This window comes from Oikopleura dioica, chromosome PAR, assembly GCF_907165135.1.
Source record: "Oikopleura dioica chromosome PAR, OKI2018_I68_1.0, whole genome shotgun sequence".
Taxonomy (NCBI): Eukaryota; Metazoa; Chordata; class Appendicularia; order Copelata; family Oikopleuridae; genus Oikopleura; species Oikopleura dioica.
In genome coordinates, this window is record NC_137293.1 from 7,046,458 (window position 1) to 7,061,810 (window position 15,353).

The 15,353-nt window shown below is 41.8% G+C and overlaps 5 protein-coding genes across 6 annotated transcripts; all 5 read right to left on the reverse strand.

Annotated features, from left to right (window-relative positions):
- Nucleotides 1–34: 34 nt before the first annotated feature.
- LOC145705908 (arylacetamide deacetylase-like) lies at nucleotides 35–2,592 on the reverse strand. The gene is made up of 8 exons (XM_081783409.1): nucleotides 2,461–2,592; nucleotides 1,962–2,416; nucleotides 1,750–1,858; nucleotides 1,619–1,703; nucleotides 854–993; nucleotides 580–811; nucleotides 403–534; nucleotides 35–358 (listed from the first exon to the last, which is right to left on the reverse strand). The coding sequence occupies exons 1-8, from the start codon at nucleotides 2,536–2,538 to the stop codon at nucleotides 240–242; spliced, it is 1,350 nt and encodes a 449-aa protein (XP_081639535.1). The 5' UTR covers nucleotides 2,539–2,592; the 3' UTR covers nucleotides 35–239.
- On the reverse strand, nucleotides 2,569–3,510 carry LOC145705919 (zinc finger HIT domain-containing protein 1-like). 2 transcript variants are annotated; one of them, XM_081783420.1, is made up of 3 exons: nucleotides 3,028–3,510; nucleotides 2,849–2,984; nucleotides 2,569–2,798 (listed from the first exon to the last, which is right to left on the reverse strand). In XM_081783420.1, exons 1-3 carry the CDS (start codon nucleotides 3,203–3,205, stop codon nucleotides 2,591–2,593), a joined length of 522 nt encoding a protein of 173 aa, XP_081639546.1. In that variant the 5' UTR covers nucleotides 3,206–3,510; the 3' UTR covers nucleotides 2,569–2,590. The 2 variants fall into 2 exon arrangements, with proteins under 2 accessions (XP_081639546.1, XP_081639547.1); XM_081783421.1 differs by having other exon boundaries at nucleotides 2,569–2,791; nucleotides 2,848–2,984.
- A 22-nt stretch (nucleotides 3,511–3,532) lies between these two features.
- On the reverse strand, nucleotides 3,533–6,207 carry LOC145705905 (uncharacterized). Its single transcript, XM_081783405.1, has 5 exons — nucleotides 6,062–6,207; nucleotides 5,731–5,840; nucleotides 5,430–5,689; nucleotides 5,119–5,386; nucleotides 3,533–5,070 (listed from the first exon to the last, which is right to left on the reverse strand). The coding sequence occupies exons 1-5, from the start codon at nucleotides 6,202–6,204 to the stop codon at nucleotides 3,548–3,550; spliced, it is 2,304 nt and encodes a 767-aa protein (XP_081639531.1). The 5' UTR covers nucleotides 6,205–6,207; the 3' UTR covers nucleotides 3,533–3,547.
- Nucleotides 6,208–6,378: 171 nt separating this feature from the next.
- On the reverse strand, nucleotides 6,379–7,211 carry LOC145703021 (uncharacterized). The gene is made up of 2 exons (XM_081780327.1): nucleotides 7,032–7,211; nucleotides 6,379–6,989 (listed from the first exon to the last, which is right to left on the reverse strand). Exons 1-2 carry the CDS (start codon nucleotides 7,209–7,211, stop codon nucleotides 6,729–6,731), a joined length of 441 nt encoding a protein of 146 aa, XP_081636453.1. The 3' UTR covers nucleotides 6,379–6,728.
- A 42-nt stretch (nucleotides 7,212–7,253) lies between these two features.
- Nucleotides 7,254–11,349, reverse strand: LOC145703020 (uncharacterized). The gene is made up of 7 exons (XM_081780326.1): nucleotides 9,993–11,349; nucleotides 9,597–9,935; nucleotides 9,445–9,552; nucleotides 9,121–9,398; nucleotides 8,583–9,031; nucleotides 8,405–8,543; nucleotides 7,254–7,614 (listed from the first exon to the last, which is right to left on the reverse strand). The coding sequence occupies exons 1-7, from the start codon at nucleotides 11,304–11,306 to the stop codon at nucleotides 7,413–7,415; spliced, it is 2,829 nt and encodes a 942-aa protein (XP_081636452.1). The 5' UTR covers nucleotides 11,307–11,349; the 3' UTR covers nucleotides 7,254–7,412.
- Nucleotides 11,350–15,353: the final 4,004 nt, after the last annotated feature.

A 15,353-nucleotide genomic window follows, 5' to 3' on the forward strand; every position in this document is an offset into this window, starting at 1 on the left:
GGTCATTGTCCAGTAGTCAAAGAAGAGCCAGCGATCCAAGACATAATATATTAGCAACAGTTTCCAACGTGATTTACAGACAGATGATGACAGTACTGAATAGCAGTTGAACTTAATAATTTCGTTTTCAATTACATTTGGAATAGAACTTAAATTGCACAATAACCGATAAATGAGACCTAAGGTAGAGAAAAAGAAAGATAAATTGACGCTAAGATGGTTCTCAATTTTTCAATTTTTTAGTTGAGAAGTGATTTGAGATGCTTAAAATACTCCTCAGCATGGGCATCTGCAGAGGGCATTTTCAGATCGTATCCACTGAAGTATTTTGACCAGACAAAGTCAGCGTGGAAGGCAGCTACAGAAGATGATTTAGGATTGTTGGAATCATGGAGGACTTACTTTGTTGTTCGTTGATGTGAACCTTCACTCCGGCGCTTTTGAGTCGCTCGGCGAACATGAGACCTTCGTCCTTGAGGGGATCGTATCCGGCGAAGAAGAAGTGTGTTTCTTGAGCTTGCTGGACAAGCGCATCTTTGGGAGGGAATTAATAAGCGCCTAGAATAAGCTTTTGTTTACCAGATGCGAAGAGAGGAGCGGCGCGGTAGTCGACCAATTTTGAAGCAGTCGTTGGCATCCAATCGGGAATTTCTTGTGCCATGAAGTCGCCAGCTGGAGGATTCCAGTTCTTACCGTCTGGGTTTTTGAAGGATCCCTCGTCGAAGTATTTGAAGGGGTCGGCCAAGGCGAACTGGGTCTTGTGCTTTTTCTTGGCTTGAAGATAAGCCGCGCCCTTTACGAATTCTCGGTGCTGGAATCAATGATTAAAATCGGGGGAAAGTTTTTACAGTACCTTTTGACTGTTCTCGCCGTTGACGTACATGGACCAGTACCAAGCTGTTTGAACTTCAGAAAGGCCAAAGTAACGGCTCAAAGAGTGCGAGGGAAGCGTCCAGAGAAGCGTTTGAGTGGCTGGGTTTTGCACCGAGACGGCTACAAAGAACAGCGTTAATTTCAGAGAGTTTTCAAGAGTTATGGGAACATGCTCTATCTCGCTGTTAGCGAGATGTCCAAGCAAGATCCGTCAAAAATTCACTACATAATGGTGTCAGAAGTAGTAAAATCGTGATTAAACAACGGGATTAACATCACCGCAAGTTATATTTTATCGGACTTTTATGGTTAGCAAGCAAGAAGTTCCTTACTGACAGTAATAAACTGAATTTCAACGAAGAAAGCACAAGTATAAATTACCATTGAAGTCATTCTTTCTAGAACAAAAATAGTTTCTTGTTGAAAAACTATGAATCGTGTTAGTTTGTTATTTTCCAAGTTAGTTGTAAGTAACTAAACTTTCTTATGTTCCTTGGTTGACGAAAATTTAGACCAAAATGAGTTCAATGACACAGTTCCAAAATGCGCAAGACCCTTACTACAGCTGGACAGCTATAAAAGTCGCCCTATTCGTCATGGTTCTCGTCAATTTTATAAGCATTATTCGACTCGCAAAAGAATACAAGTTTTTAGAATGAAAAACTGTCAATAAACCTTCAAATTTATCAAAGAAAATTGAAACTACCATTTTCAAAACGGTGTTTTCATTAAATTTTTGACTTACTTTTGAACAATTTCTTCTCCATAGTCAGCGAAACAGACAAAGCCATGGCAGCGCCAGTTCCATCTCCAGAAAGAACGACATTATTCTACGATAGCAAGATAAGTCGCTTATCAGTAGAATAAGTACTTTACCGGGTTGATTTTCAAAGCATCGGCATTGGCAAAAACGTAAGTCGCGGCGTCAAGGCAATCTTCAAAGGGCGCAGGAAACGCGTTCTCTGGCGCTTGGCGGTAGTTTGGACTTTATCAAAATGGCTCGATAAATGCTTACGATCAAAATTATTATTCTTGGAAAAAAGCCGTAAAAAAAGACTTATTTTTACGGTAGTGTCTTTCGAGCCAACCTGATAACAACTGATCCAGTTTCTTTGGCCAAGTTCTGGAGGTAAGTTCTGTAGTACTCGACGTCAGCAAAACTCCAACCGTTTCCGTAGATGTAGAAGATCGCAGGGTTACCTGAAGACTTGGCGTTTGGTGGAGTGAAAGTGTAGAGATTGTAGTTGTTTCGTTCGATGAAATCGTTAGTTACGCCTTCGACGTCCTGATGAAGAGAGGCAATGCCGGAAAATGCCGATCTGAGGTACGCAACTTCAGTAGACGGGGAAATGATTCGGATGTAGTGGCCGACTTTGTAGATCGCTTTTCCGAAGAAAAGGCCAGCACTGCGAGGGTAGCGGTCTTCGATGTTCTCTGGCAGTGGAGTGTAGCACTTGTAGCTCAAGACGGCGAAGATGAGCGCCCATTCCCACCACGCTGTTCCTTCGTCTTTCTTTGGCTTCTTCTTTTTCTTCTTACCTTCCTAAAACAATCTGGTGAAGACTGAAACGGTCACAAATGATGTACCTTTTTAGTTTCGGGATTTTCGGCTCCCTCTTCGGGCTTCTCCTCGACTTCCTGTTCCTTATTTTCCTCCTCTGCCATTCTGAAACAACTCAAATTCAAGATAGGGCATTAGATTCTGGACAGTGATGGTTTATAAGTTCCATTTTATACATCTGGTTTCTTCGTGAGTACTTTTACACTTGATTTTGCAGTAAGAAGCGCCGCAAACAACACATTTATATTTCCCATAGTCGCCGCAGACGGCGCAAAGTTTCATCGGAGGGCGAATAGCTGGAGGAGCGGCGATTGAAAAATATGACGGGGCTGGCTCCTCGGGATTCGGATTTGATTGCTGTTTTCTGGTTCAAAAGGTTTTCAGTGATAAAGAAGAAAAAAGAGGGAACCAAACTTTATTCGCTGCTCTTCCTCGGCCATGAGAATTTCAAAAGTCTTTCGGAATCTCGTTTTGAAATGATCGCCTCTGATTGTTTTCGTCTTCTTCTTGCTCTCCAGCCTCGGTCGTTTTATCATTGGACCCCCTGCCTCTACAATTTCATTTTCAAGCGGCTGAATCTTTCACGCTCCTACCTTTTCGTTCAGCAGCTCTCATCGCTCGTTCCTTGTCCAGTTGCTCGTACATTTGCGCTAGAACGCCTTCCCTGTCGCCTTGAAAATTGTCGCGATCGAGACTTTCCACGAACTTATCCGTTCGTTTCTGCCGAGCGAAATCATCCAGGATTCTTACGTCGCGACGATTTCGCTTCATCTTCAAAATTGCCTTTTTAAAATTGAGCAAAAGAGTAGATAATTGACAGTGTATTTGTCTGTGTAAGTGCAGCAGTGAAATATAAGTGAAGGAGAGGTGTGAGTGTAGAATTTGGTCAATAGTTGGTAGAACGAGTTCTTCGACCCCGTCCACGGCCAATTGAAATGCGTGATGAGGTTTGCAGGTCTGGAAATGGAATGGGCTTTTGGATACTTTTAGAGGAGGACACCTTGTTTTCCTCGATTCGGATCAGTCTTTCTGTGTCTTCTAGTCGCAGTCTTGCTTTTTTCGGAGTTGAAAACCGGTCTTTTAGTTAAAGAATTATTCTTTAGTTATAAAAGGTTATAAAGGGTTATAACTCGTTCCTCGGCCACCGCCAGATGGATGCCTTATTATCCAGTTACTCGATGAGGATGATGATGTAGACAGACCCCTTGGTCGATATGATTTTCTTTCTATGCCCTTTTCGCTTTCTCTATTTTGGAATTCTGAATTTCTTTGATTGGAATTGTAGTCGCCATTTGGACCCAGCTGTTCGTCGGTAGGATCTTCGTATCGCTCGCTGAAATTCGACTGCAAATTGGTGACAGAGGATTCAAGTCGAGAATAAGACTGGTGATCAGTGCCGTCGGATTCACGCTTTATTTTGGAGGTATTCTTTCTGCTTGGTATCATACTATGTTGAGTGCCATTGTAGATCTCGTCCGACGAAAAGCTCGTATTGAACTTTGAACTGCCGTAATCTGGAATCTGGTCGAATCCAGCTCGATTTCGATCTTCATAAGCAAAGTGTTCGTTTTCATTCTCGTAGTTTTCTTCTTCCTCGTAGTACTTTTCCGCTTGAGTCTCTGGCTGATAGTACTGGCTTTCACTTTCTTCGTAATTCGGATTTTCATGGTCATAATTTTGATAATGCTCATTCTCGTAATATTCTCCTTCATTCTCTTCCTGATGATGATTCGATTGAAAGTCGTGATTTCCATTAGTGTACTGACTCTCCTCTTGTCCTCCGTAATTTTCAGCATCATCATATTCTTGATAGCGCTCCTCTCCATTCTCATAATACTCTCCTTGCTGTTGTTGATGATGATTAACATGATGATTCCCTGATTGAAAATCATCAACCTCAACTTCTTCATAATTTCCATCATAATCGTAATCATAATGCTGATGATTGCTTTCGCTATTTTCATAATACTGAGTACTACTCTCATCATATTCATTTGCGTTGTACGCCGCAGCATGCTCATTCTGATTCCTCCAGTTTGCTTTCTGATCGTTTACAGATTCTCCAGCTAAGTTCTGAACTAGCGGAGATGGTTGCCTATTGGTAGGCGTCGCTCCTCGTAGCTGAACATCCGGTAGAGCTTGAATTCTTTGCTGATGCCGACTGGGCACTCCCGTGTTCAGCATGTCAGTCTGGCGCTGCTGTTGCCTCCTCTCGTAGTTGATTGCCTGCTGTGTTGGCTCATGCTTGAATGTCGTAAATTGACAGCGCGCCTTGCTCAGTTTCGACTCTGGTTCGTGATTGCTCAGGTCTTCGATTCCGTCCAAATATCCAAGATGCTTCAGATGATCCGTCAGTAAATACGCAGTCCGGTAACAGTCCATTTGGCTGCAGTAATCGCAGTCGATGTCGTGATGAAAATCGCAGCGAATTTGGTTTCGCGAGAAAAGAGGTTTGTCGAACATTTCTCGGATTTTTTCGCGAGTCGGTATTTCATGCGGATTTCCGGGGTTCTCTTCATTTCTTCGCCGGTAAAGATTCTTGATGATCTCGAAGAAGTCGATCGGCATGGGAAGCCGCGTTGTGAAATACTTTTCGTTTTCGGGCGAGTTTTGGGAGAGATCGGTGTAAACCGATTCTGAAACAAGTAAATTATTCGATCAATAAGAAAACAAGCTGTGTTTACCGTGCGTCTGAAGCCACTGAGTACAATACTCCGATCTTCCTTTTTGCTCCTCGACGCAGAACGTATTCATCAAAAGATTCTCCTGGTCATCTTGGAGGTACAAAATATCGTCGTCAGATTTAATCTGACTCTCGTGGAGAAAATCGACGAGTTTGCACCAAATTCCGCTGATGCCGTAATCGTTGATGAGTTTAGCCACTTCGTCCCCGTTGACTGGATTGAACGGGTCGATGTGATGCGTTTGAGTCGCGTGTTGCCGACATTCCGCCTGGAAAAGCAACGATAGAGGGCTAGAGCATTTTTTGTGTTACCATCATGCCGAGAGGTGGAGGACCAGGGTCGATTATTTCGTGATAGAAGTTGACTATTCCGTGCTGCAAGGAATAACTCATGATGCACATTTCCATTGGACGGAAACCCTGCTCGTCGGGATCGTCAAATTGACTCTGGAAGTGAATGAAGAGCAATTCACTGCCTTCGTAGAGAAACGAATCCACATACTCGCTCGTCACCTGACTCGATATTGCGTCGTTTTTCTTCGTTTCTTCGTCGTAGTCGACGTGGTTCACGACTGAAAAAAATGGTAAGGGCCTCCATCATTTTCTTCATCACCTGGAAGTCCGAAACAATTGAGTTTTTCGTGGTCAGGACGGGCGTTTCTTCCGTGCGTCGCGATCTTCCACTCCTCTGCTCTGTCCTCGTACGGCTTCTTTTCAGCTTTGCTTTTTTCGCGTTACGAACCATAAGTAAAAATTGGCTTTTAATTAACTCTATTTATTTTTCAAAGAAATTATCAGTGATGATGATTGGTCTAGCAAATGCACTTAGCCTTTAATATGAGGAAATCTTACCGCCCCAGTCTGAGCTACTGTAATTAAAACTACCAACAATATGTCCCTAACTTGGGACGATTTGAATACAAATCTCAAGAAAGAACACGAGCCTGAGCGCCTTCCAATCAGCTAGTAAATATGGAACTGCCTCTTGTTTGTGATTGATTCGAATGCCCTGTTCTCTCAGTTGAGGTATGAAGTCGTCCATGTAGAAGTTGAACCCATTTTTGAGATTTTTCTTTACAGGCGGCATTGTTCTCTGAAACGTCGACTATTTTACTTTAACTCTTATAAATAGTATCTAGAACAATGGAAATATCCCTTCCTGGATGAGTCCCAAAGTTAAAACTGAAGGAAATGAATCTACGAGGCATTTGATCAACCATCTGCGATGTAAGGATGCAATTTACTTTGCAGAAACGATGAATCTTGTCTTTTATAAATATATTTATTCGACTAAAATTGGGCAGCAGTTGAACAGATTTGAAAAAAAACATGTCGAAAAGAGTTGTAAAACGAGGGCCGGATGATCACGGCTCTTAATAAATTTAAAAAGTGCCTGCAGTTTAAAATTGCAGCATTTTTGTTTGGTAAAGCCACAGCTGGAAGACAATAAAATTCGATAATAGAATAGATAAAAAATGAAACGTTTTCACAATGTACGTTTGAAAGAAAAAAAGAAAGTTTTAACGGCTGTCGATTTGTTCTTTGAAAATGAATTTTAGAGATTTTTGAAATTGAGACTTTTGAGATTGAACTAATGGAAGACGCGAAATATTAAAGTTTGAGGCACCAGGACTTGGAGACCCGGCGGGCTGAGCATTTCTTTTGGTGGCGACGAAGGCCGTCTTGGGAAGCGCACGACTTCTTGCATAAAACACAATTGTAGAACTTTTTCTTTTCAGGCGTTGGCGGGTGGAGAGAGCCATTTGCTGGCTGCTCGGGCCGTTGGGGTCGATGGATTCGCAGGCCGAAGCGGCGGGAGCAGAATTTGTGGTGGTTCTTGCGCTCTGTCGCGGTTTTCAGCTTTATATGGCACTAGAACTGGTGTTGATTGTTAATAAAGGGATGAAAACTTACCTTCGGGCAATCTTTGTGAGTTTTGTTGAGATGCTGAGCAACTTCCAAATGCGATCGGAAAAAGGCATTGCACAAGAGGCACTGCACCTTTTCCACTTTCTTCCTTTCGCTATTTCTCTGGGCGCGCACTAATGAGGTATTTCCGAAAATTGGTCGAAAAACCGGCTCATTCTCGCCCATCGATTTCGTATCTGAACAAAGTAAAATGAAAGCTACGTCAGCTAAAGTTACTGTTATAAATATTGATTGAGCGTGTTTTTCAATGGGTTCGCTGTCCGTAAAAGATAAAAAAAATATAGAAACAGGGTTTGGCAGTTTGAAAATTAACAAAAAAAATGTGGGAAATAGTGATGAATTGTGAGCTAAGGAGTGTGTTAGAACTTATGAAGCTGAGCATGTGCTGTTTGCTCGAGCGGGCTTTCCCTCTTCCTCAGCAGCATCAGCGGCTTCTTCCTCGGCTTCTTCCTCGGCTTCTTCATCAGCTTCTTCTTCAGCTTCTGGCTCATCCTCTTCTTGAACCTGAGGATAGCTAATCTCTATAATGTCTCCAGATTCCATATCCAGCTCTTTTACGACATCATCGCTTTGATTTCGGGTTTGGGACTTGATTTTTTTTATCACAGGAAGTTGTGTCTTTTTTTAGCTACTAATTGGGTCAATTAGTAAATTTCTGCGAAATAAGAAAAAATAAATTTAAAGAAAATGCTGTCAGAAAATATCAATCGAGCTCTCTTCGATAGACTCTTTCTTCTGAGCGTCTTGTTGCTTAGTCGGCCGTGAAGGGAGATACCTCGTGAGGACTGAAGCTACCCGTCTGTTAGAATAGCGCCGGGAGAAACGTCCGTTTACTCCAAGCTCTTGGCGGCGCCCAATGGCGCACCACGCGCGCCGCCGCTCATTTCAAAGTTGAAAATCATCTTGGTTCGCTGAATTTACCGCCAAAAGCCCCCTAAACTGCTGGCTACTGTATTTCCCATCGATTGATAGTTGAAGATGTACATTCTACCTCTATCTCTTTAATTATTTTCTTTGAGAGAAATCAATAGTCGATGGAATAAGAAATCCAGCTTGGAAAAGAAATCGTAAACTCGATAAAAAATGGTTCGTTCTGGCATTTTTTCCATCAGTTCTAACAAAAATGGTTCGATCTAACTAGCACTCGACACTCCGCAAAAGTCAGGTGAGTAGCTACAGCATCATCAAACTCGAATCGAACTAACCGACCTCCAAAGAGGGTCGCGCTCTTTTTCACAATTTGAATTTCAAAAAAAGATATTTGCTTGAATGTTTGATTTATCGACAACCGTTTTTTTGCGAAAAAACACGAAATAAAATAGAACACGGAATGTTTCTTTGAATTCCAAACCCGATGCCTGGTGCAATCTTCGCCATCAAACTCGAAATTGACGCCTTCTTTTGGCCATTTTGTCTTCTCGAAGAGCTCAGCAATCGTCATGTTTTCATCGCCATATGCTTTGAATACATCGTCTCGACCTTCGCCTTTTTGGAACACTAGAAGCATTGATTACTATTTCTCTAATGAAGTCTTACCAATATGGAAGGATTCCACCACTCTTGGCTTTTTCGTTGGCTTGGTGAGTTTCTCGACGACAGGGACTTCTTTAATGACGTTTGTTTGCGCGCTATTCTTCTTGTCGAAAACTAGAATCTTGACCTGCCTGTTATTCGAAGTTATTTGGAAGTCAATGTAGGACATTTGGTGTTCCGGCCAAATTCTGTCCACTTGTTTTTCTTCGAAATAATCAGTGGCGTCGGTGGAGAAGAAATACATTCGGAGTTCTTTTCCTTTGAAATCCGGGTTCGACATTTCGACGAATTGCATTATCGCCTTAGCAGAGGTCTCTTTCGTGACATCAATATTGACCCATTCTTCGAACATAGGCATGAATACGCTGATTTGGTCCTTCCCAACCGGCTGTTGCTTTTTCGCTGCTGCTTTGCCCCTGCCCTTTCTTTTAGGTGTAGCCTTTTTCTTCTTGCTAAAATAGAGGGTGGTTATTCTAGCAGGGAAATATTCTAGGATGCGCCTCTTTTCTCATATTTCTAAGACTAGGTAAGTAATACTTACGCGGCAGTGAGTTTCTTCAGTTGAGCCATGATGGACTTCCTATCCTTTGAAACCTCTGGCGCAGGATCTTTCTTCTTTCTTCCCCGCCTAGCTCTTGTTTTTGGACGACTAGAAGAGCCTTCGCCATCCTCATTGGCGATGGAATCGTTGGACGATTGCCTGGAAACTGAGGGACCGCTTTTAGCTGATCCAGGAGATGAAGCACCAGAGCGATTTTTGCCACGTGTCTTTTTCTTGCTCGCCTCGTTGAAGATCTGCTCCATAACTGAGTCATTGAGCTAAAAAAAAAGAATCAAGGAAGAGAACTTCCGTACTGATTTTTACCGAAACATTGAGGCTTGAATTTCCAGGCGACTTTGGTGGCGATTGTGATTTTCCTGGCGACTTTTCTCGAAGACTCTTTCGCAGATCCTTGATGGTCCCCAAATCGCTCTAAAATGAATGTTCATCTTTACGGTTATCTTGCGAAAAATTACATTTGTTGACTCTGGCGGTTCTTGACTGGGTTGATCATTGTTCTGCTCTTCTTGATTGGGGATGCTAGAGGAATTATTGAAGAAAGATTCTTCATCGGAAGATTGCAAATCCAGATTCGGCTTTTCGCTTTTCACAGGTGATTTCTTCTCTTGCTTGACAGAAGTCGGTGATGTCTCCAATTTCGCGGTTTTTCGACGGCCTTTAGCTCCCGAAATTAGCTTATTGAGGTAGTCTGCTTCTTCTTTTTCGTCCTTTACTTTTTCTTTTACAACTTTTTTAATTTCTTCATCCGTAGAAGTGCTTTCGTCTTCCTCGGAGCTTGATGGTCGATACGCCGGCTTAATATCTTTTATGAACAACTAATTCAAGAAAAACGAGGATTTTTAAAAACATACCATGAAATTTCGTTTTCTGCTTGGAACTGGCATTTCCTCTTGAACATGGCTCTCCGCCGGTACAGCTGCTGGCGAATCCTCTTTGTCCTCACCTTCTCTATCAGTATTTGACATTTGAACTCTCGCTTCTGGTGGAGTGTCAATCAAAGGCGTCTCAATAAGCTCTGCAGAGTCTGCATCCTCCTCATCAGAGGAGTCGAGAAGAGCGCGCGCTCTCGCTTCTTTCGCCCTTTTCTTTTCTTCTTTTTTTCGTGCGTTTTCTTTTTCTTCCTTTACTCTTCGCTTTTCGCCCTCTTTTTTTATTCGATTCTCATCCTTGATCTTTTTCTCATCTTTGATCTTTTTCTCATTCTTTATTTTTATTTTGAGCTCTTTTTTGTCGTCCTCTTTAGGTGAGTTTCTCGAGTTTTTCTCTTGCAGAACCGGCATTTTCTCTGGCGAAGAACTGTTATTCTTATTTGAAACGTCGCTTGGCAGTGTTTTTGGGTTGATATAATCTTCACTTTCGGAGTCGCTTGGTTCCGTTTCAATTTCAGGACGCGGAGTGTCGAGCCTTTTTGCAGCCTCTGGCTTGATATCATCTGCATCGGAATCGCTGTTTGCTTCCAGCGTTGTTTCGGGGAATGTTTCTGTTTCAGGCAGATTCGGTGATTCAGGCTTTCTCACTGGTGTTTCTGGGATTTTTGCAGGCTCTGATGGAGAAACTTTGTCGTTCTCATTCAGTGTCAAGTTTTCGATGTCAGAACAATCGTCAGAAGACTCAATCGGTACACGATTTTTCACTGGCTTGATCGATGCAGGCTTTGCAGCTTTAGGAATTGGTGGTTCCTCATCTTCATCGCTGGAATCATCAAAAATGGCATTGACCTTCTTCATCGTTGCAGCAGAAGAAGAACGCCTCGATTTTAATCTCGTCTGATTTGGTTGGCATGGCTTGCTTGTCGAGGGTTTTTCTGGATCCCAGTCGCTGTCTGAATCGGAATCGCTATCTACTCGTTTTTGCTCCTTTTTGACTTTGGGAGTTCGTTTTTTCTCTTTTTTCGGAGCCTGTTTTTGCTCATTTTTCGGCGTGCGTTTCTCCTTCTTGTCCTGGTGAAATTTCAATGCGTCTTGGATTTCAGGATCTGGAGGGATGCATTTGTCTTCGATGATCATGCACTCGTCTGGAATGTCATCGCCGACGATCATGCACTCTTCATCAACAGGAACACGGTTTTGCTCATCCTCGCTGCTGAGAATCACGGTGACCTCTGCTTCCAATTTCGGTTTTTTTGTAGAGCTCGATCGCGAATTTCTCTGTCGTTTTCTCGCCATTCTCGATGTCGATTACTCTGAAACATCTTTCGTGATTTTCTAATTTGATATCTTCCATGTCTCCAAATGCCGTTTTTTGTAGCGAAAAAGTACCATTTTTGTATATTCGTTTTTAGCAGGAAGAATAAAAAATAAAAACAAAGTAATTTTCAGAATTCAATTTTTGGCGCTGTCACGCGGAAGTCGCCAGAGTGAGTAAAGCATTAACGTTGACTCAACGGCCCCTGGTCTTCTTTGACTTATGCAATTCTTAACTTCTGACTTCTCCATTATCAAGTCACCTTCTCCAGCACAAGTCGTTGGTTCTGTGCCAAGCGCCTCTCCTGATTTCGCCCCAGCGATGCTTTTATTTCAAATGCTCCCAAATCCTCATCTGTTGAAATCTCATGGATAGAATAGGTGTTTTTATAGTTGAGAGTATTAATGTCATCTTTTCTTGAGATTAGACACGTCTTTTGCAATTCGGAACACGAAAAAGCACTGAATTATTCTCCAGTACAAAACTTGAAGCCATTTGAAAATTGAAAGGGAATCAAAAATAGATCACTCGCTCTAAAGTCTGTCTAAACTCTTTCCTACATCGACGTGTATCTTGAAATATCCATGCGCTGAATTCTGAAGAACACTTGAGCATCAATAGATCCTGCGCCTTACCATTACGGCTTCTTCCAGAAAGTTATCCAACTTTTCGAAGTCGTTATCCGACAATATTGCAATATCATAATCTATTTGATGAGTTTTTAATTGGAAAAAACTTGTATTTTTGACCATTTGAAAACTCGACCTCGAAGACTTTTTTGCACCGAACTTGCATTTACGGGCGAATATAAAACCCTGGTCGCAGAGCACTCGAGTCCTTCAATAATTCTAGCGAGGAACTCATGTTGAAAGGAAGTCCCGTCATCTGACATTCGGATTCTGAGCGCTTTAAAATTTAAGAATCTAATTCTAAATAATACACGAAGACACACGCGTTCGTGGTGATTCTCAGCTAATTGGTAATTAGCACAATACAACATTCCAAATTGAATATGGGTGTCTTGCGGGGTCGCTTCTAGGGTAATTTGTGGGGGAATTTTTCCAAGAGCACTGCCTCCCAGTTGACATAGAAAACAGTAAGTCTTCTATGATTTCATAATGCACCTTTAATTAGACAATAAAGACCCTTTTAAAGAGGATGTAGAATCTACATTGTAGATATAATTCGTTTGTCAAGTATCTAGTTCCACCAATCACTAATAATTCATGCTTCTTATATTCATCAAGCTACGAAGCACTCTCAATATGAAAAACTTCAAATTATCTTGAGGTCGGATCGCGTTAATAATTCACTTGAAATTAGTTGTTGGGCAGTTCGCCGCTGCGGTAACGGACAAGTTCGATTAGAGCTCGCCCTGGAACTGTTTAGAAGTCAGAGCGAGTTCCGAGCTGCTATCGAAATTAATGTTTGGGAACATATAGCGGCGCATGTTTTTAGCCGCGCTCGTCAGAATCCAATCCTAAGGCGATGACGACATCTGCCATGCATATTGAAATCGCAGTTTGACGGTAAATCTCGGCAGTTATCGGAGTCAAGGACGCGCTTTATTCTGAGCCCGGGTAAAAATATACAGAAAAGACCATTTTGAATGGTCGACTGAATTGCAGACTCTTTCAATTTTCACTGCAGACTTTGTCGTGTCAAGGGAGCTTTCAAATGATAAGCATCGAAAGGACCTTGACTCAGAATAAAACGCGCCAATGAAGGGATGAAACCAACAGTGTCCACAAAGATGACTTCAAAATTATCGCCGATGCTGCCTTTGTGAATCTTTTCCTTGGTTTTTCAAGTTGAAAATGCTTTTGACAGAGAACTGTTTTTGAAAAAGTAAGGCGGCTAGCCAAATATTCAAGAGACGGTACTAAACATTAAGTATCTTTCTTTTAAAGTATTCTTAAGTATCCTTAAAGCATTTTAAGTATCTTTAAAGAAATATGCAAAAGTAATTTTGCACTCTTGGAACAGTTGAAACCAATCCTTAGCTGATAGAGTGGTAAAGAAGTAGTTGTCGATCTGTTTTCTTGGATGGAAATAATTCTGATTCCTTTATAATGGGCGTTGAAGTTTAATAACCTTCGTTATAAGTCTTTTTTTTTTTTGCAGTCGAACTTTATCAGTAGGAAATGAATATTTATGAAAGAATCTATTATGAAAACGTAATGAAAAAATTGCCACGAGTACTCACAACCTCATTCGAGAAGGCCTAAATTAATATTTTATCCGAGCTGATTCTTGCATATCTATGGCGCTCCGGAGAGCTCCGGAGAGCCATTCACTTTATTATGTACCTTTTCAGGTTGCAATGGGCGGTTGAAAGTGGCTCGCCCTGTTCTGAAAAGCCGCTTAGACGACCTTCTATATTACTCCGAGCGCTAATTCTTCATTTATGACACCCATTGAAGAGCAGAGAAACAAGTGAGGAGTCAGAAACAATCCAGATTACAAGACAGAGAGAGAAAAAAACAATAAATGACTCCTGCGAAGGAAAAATGACCGTGTCGGTCCAAGTCGATGTTGAAAACACGAATGTGGAACACTCAACAGCTGCAAATAAAGAGAATTCTCCTGTCACGCCGAGGCCTGTTGAGCAAACGGCTCTTCTGACAACGGAAGAACAGCCACAGGTTAGAGCGCACTTTTTCGAAATCAAGGAAGAGATTGTTTCAATCGTAATTAAAAATAACAATCTCAGGATGTACTCACTTTCATGCAAGGAGCAACGCGAATGCTCGCTCTATGTGGAAGCTTATGTTGCCTTATTGCTTTCACCATGTCAACGCTGTGTTTAGGAAAGAGGGTCAAAAGAATACACACGAAACTACATTTTTAATAAAAATGGACGCGAGCAAGGGCACACGTACTCGCCCTCGGGACCCTCTGATATAGTTCAGCAAATTCTGTCCTCAGCAGGATCGCCCTGTATTCCAAATCCGAACAAGTCGGCGAGTGTTCGCTTGTCAATACAAAACCGGTCAGGCGGGCCGGAATCAACAGCGGAGAAAATCGGACGAATTGAGCGCCTATTTCTTATGGGCACTGGGCTTGATAATTATTCTAAAGTGGGGCAGTGGCGATAGCCATTGAACTCGAATTGCTAATTTTAAATATTCAAAGTCGGATTGTTTTCGTAAGGGCCAAATTAGAACGAAGGGGCCCCTTAACTCAAGATAAAGGAATCATCAAAATAGGAATCAAAGATTTATAAAGTCCGGCAAAGGCGTGCTCTGTACAGTTATGATGTGCTTAATATTAATAGCAAAGGCTTCAATAATGAGAAAGAAATTAACTCCATCATTCAGTTAATTACTTAATAGGCTCGTCATGAGCTTTTTGCAGTGATATATCATACACTATTATTGGATAGTTAATATTGATTCAAGATTGAAGCCTGAGCAGGGAGTTTCTCCTGTATATACCACTACTGCCTTGAAGATAATAAGGGGAAGAAGACGAGAGCGACATTGTAAAAATAGTGTTTATAAATTTACGACTCAATCTGCTACAAATCGAACACTGAATAAAACTCCAACGAAATTATTTCCATCCGACCCTGGAGAGTTTCATTTGCAAAATAGTTAACGACAGATGATTTTCCTGCATTGACGGGTCCGATACAAGTTATAATCGGAGTTCGCTCGATTTTATACTTCTGAAAGAAAGTTTTAAGTTCAAGTTTTAGTGAATTGATAATATGTGGTTAGGTAAGTAATTGATAACTAAACCTCTAATTTGCTAATGAGATTGGCATTGGAACGTCTTTTCCGTGGGTAGAGAGGCTGTAGTTTAAATTTTAAATGTCTTTCTAGAAGAATGCCCTTGAATTAGAGATAATACTTCTGCAAGACCCAATCCTGATATCATGGAAGAGTTTTTTGCGCATTTCGTGTGCGACGCGCCGCTCACTCTGACCCCGCTGCTCAGCTTTATGTTTGAAGTGGTTCGCATAGACGCGGCGACAATCTGCCTCCTCGTCAGTGACGCGCACATCGACGCTATCTAACCGCTTC

Excerpts from the sequence above, each read along its gene's own strand:
- LOC145705908 (XM_081783409.1), bottom strand. The coding sequence starts at position 2,538 with ATGGCAGAGGAGGAAAATAAGGAACAGGAAGTCGAGGAGAAGCCCGAA. Across the intron at positions 535-579 it reads CGCTCCTCTCTTCGCATCTG|ATGCGCTTGTCCAGCAAGCT; the intron begins GTAAACAAAAGC and ends TCCCTCCCAAAG. Across the intron at positions 359-402 it reads TCACATCAACGAACAACAAA|CTGCCTTCCACGCTGACTTT; the intron begins GTAAGTCCTCCA and ends CATCTTCTGTAG.
- LOC145705919 (XM_081783420.1), bottom strand. The coding sequence starts at position 3,205 with ATGAAGCGAAATCGTCGCGACGTAAGAATCCTGGATGATTTCGCTCGG. Across the intron at positions 2,985-3,027 it reads GAGAGCTGCTGAACGAAAAG|AGGCAGGGGGTCCAATGATA; the intron begins GTAGGAGCGTGA and ends ATGAAATTGTAG. Across the intron at positions 2,799-2,848 it reads GAGGAAGAGCAGCGAATAAA|AAAACAGCAATCAAATCCGA; the intron begins GTTTGGTTCCCT and ends CTTTTGAACCAG.
- LOC145703021 (XM_081780327.1), bottom strand. The coding sequence starts at position 7,211 with ATGGGCGAGAATGAGCCGGTTTTTCGACCAATTTTCGGAAATACCTCA. Across the intron at positions 6,990-7,031 it reads CTCACAAAGATTGCCCGAAG|TGCCATATAAAGCTGAAAAC; the intron begins GTAAGTTTTCAT and ends CACCAGTTCTAG.
- LOC145705905 (XM_081783405.1), bottom strand. The coding sequence starts at position 6,204 with ATGCCGCCTGTAAAGAAAAATCTCAAAAATGGGTTCAACTTCTACATG. Across the intron at positions 5,387-5,429 it reads CTCCACCTCTCGGCATGATG|GCGGAATGTCGGCAACACGC; the intron begins GTAACACAAAAA and ends TTGCTTTTCCAG. Across the intron at positions 5,071-5,118 it reads TCAGTGGCTTCAGACGCACG|AATCGGTTTACACCGATCTC; the intron begins GTAAACACAGCT and ends TACTTGTTTCAG.
- LOC145703020 (XM_081780326.1), bottom strand. The coding sequence starts at position 11,306 with ATGGCGAGAAAACGACAGAGAAATTCGCGATCGAGCTCTACAAAAAAA. Across the intron at positions 9,553-9,596 it reads AACCGCCAGAGTCAACAAAT|AGCGATTTGGGGACCATCAA; the intron begins GTAATTTTTCGC and ends CATTCATTTTAG. Across the intron at positions 9,032-9,120 it reads CTGAAGAAACTCACTGCCGC|CAAGAAGAAAAAGGCTACAC; the intron begins GTAAGTATTACT and ends CCTCTATTTTAG.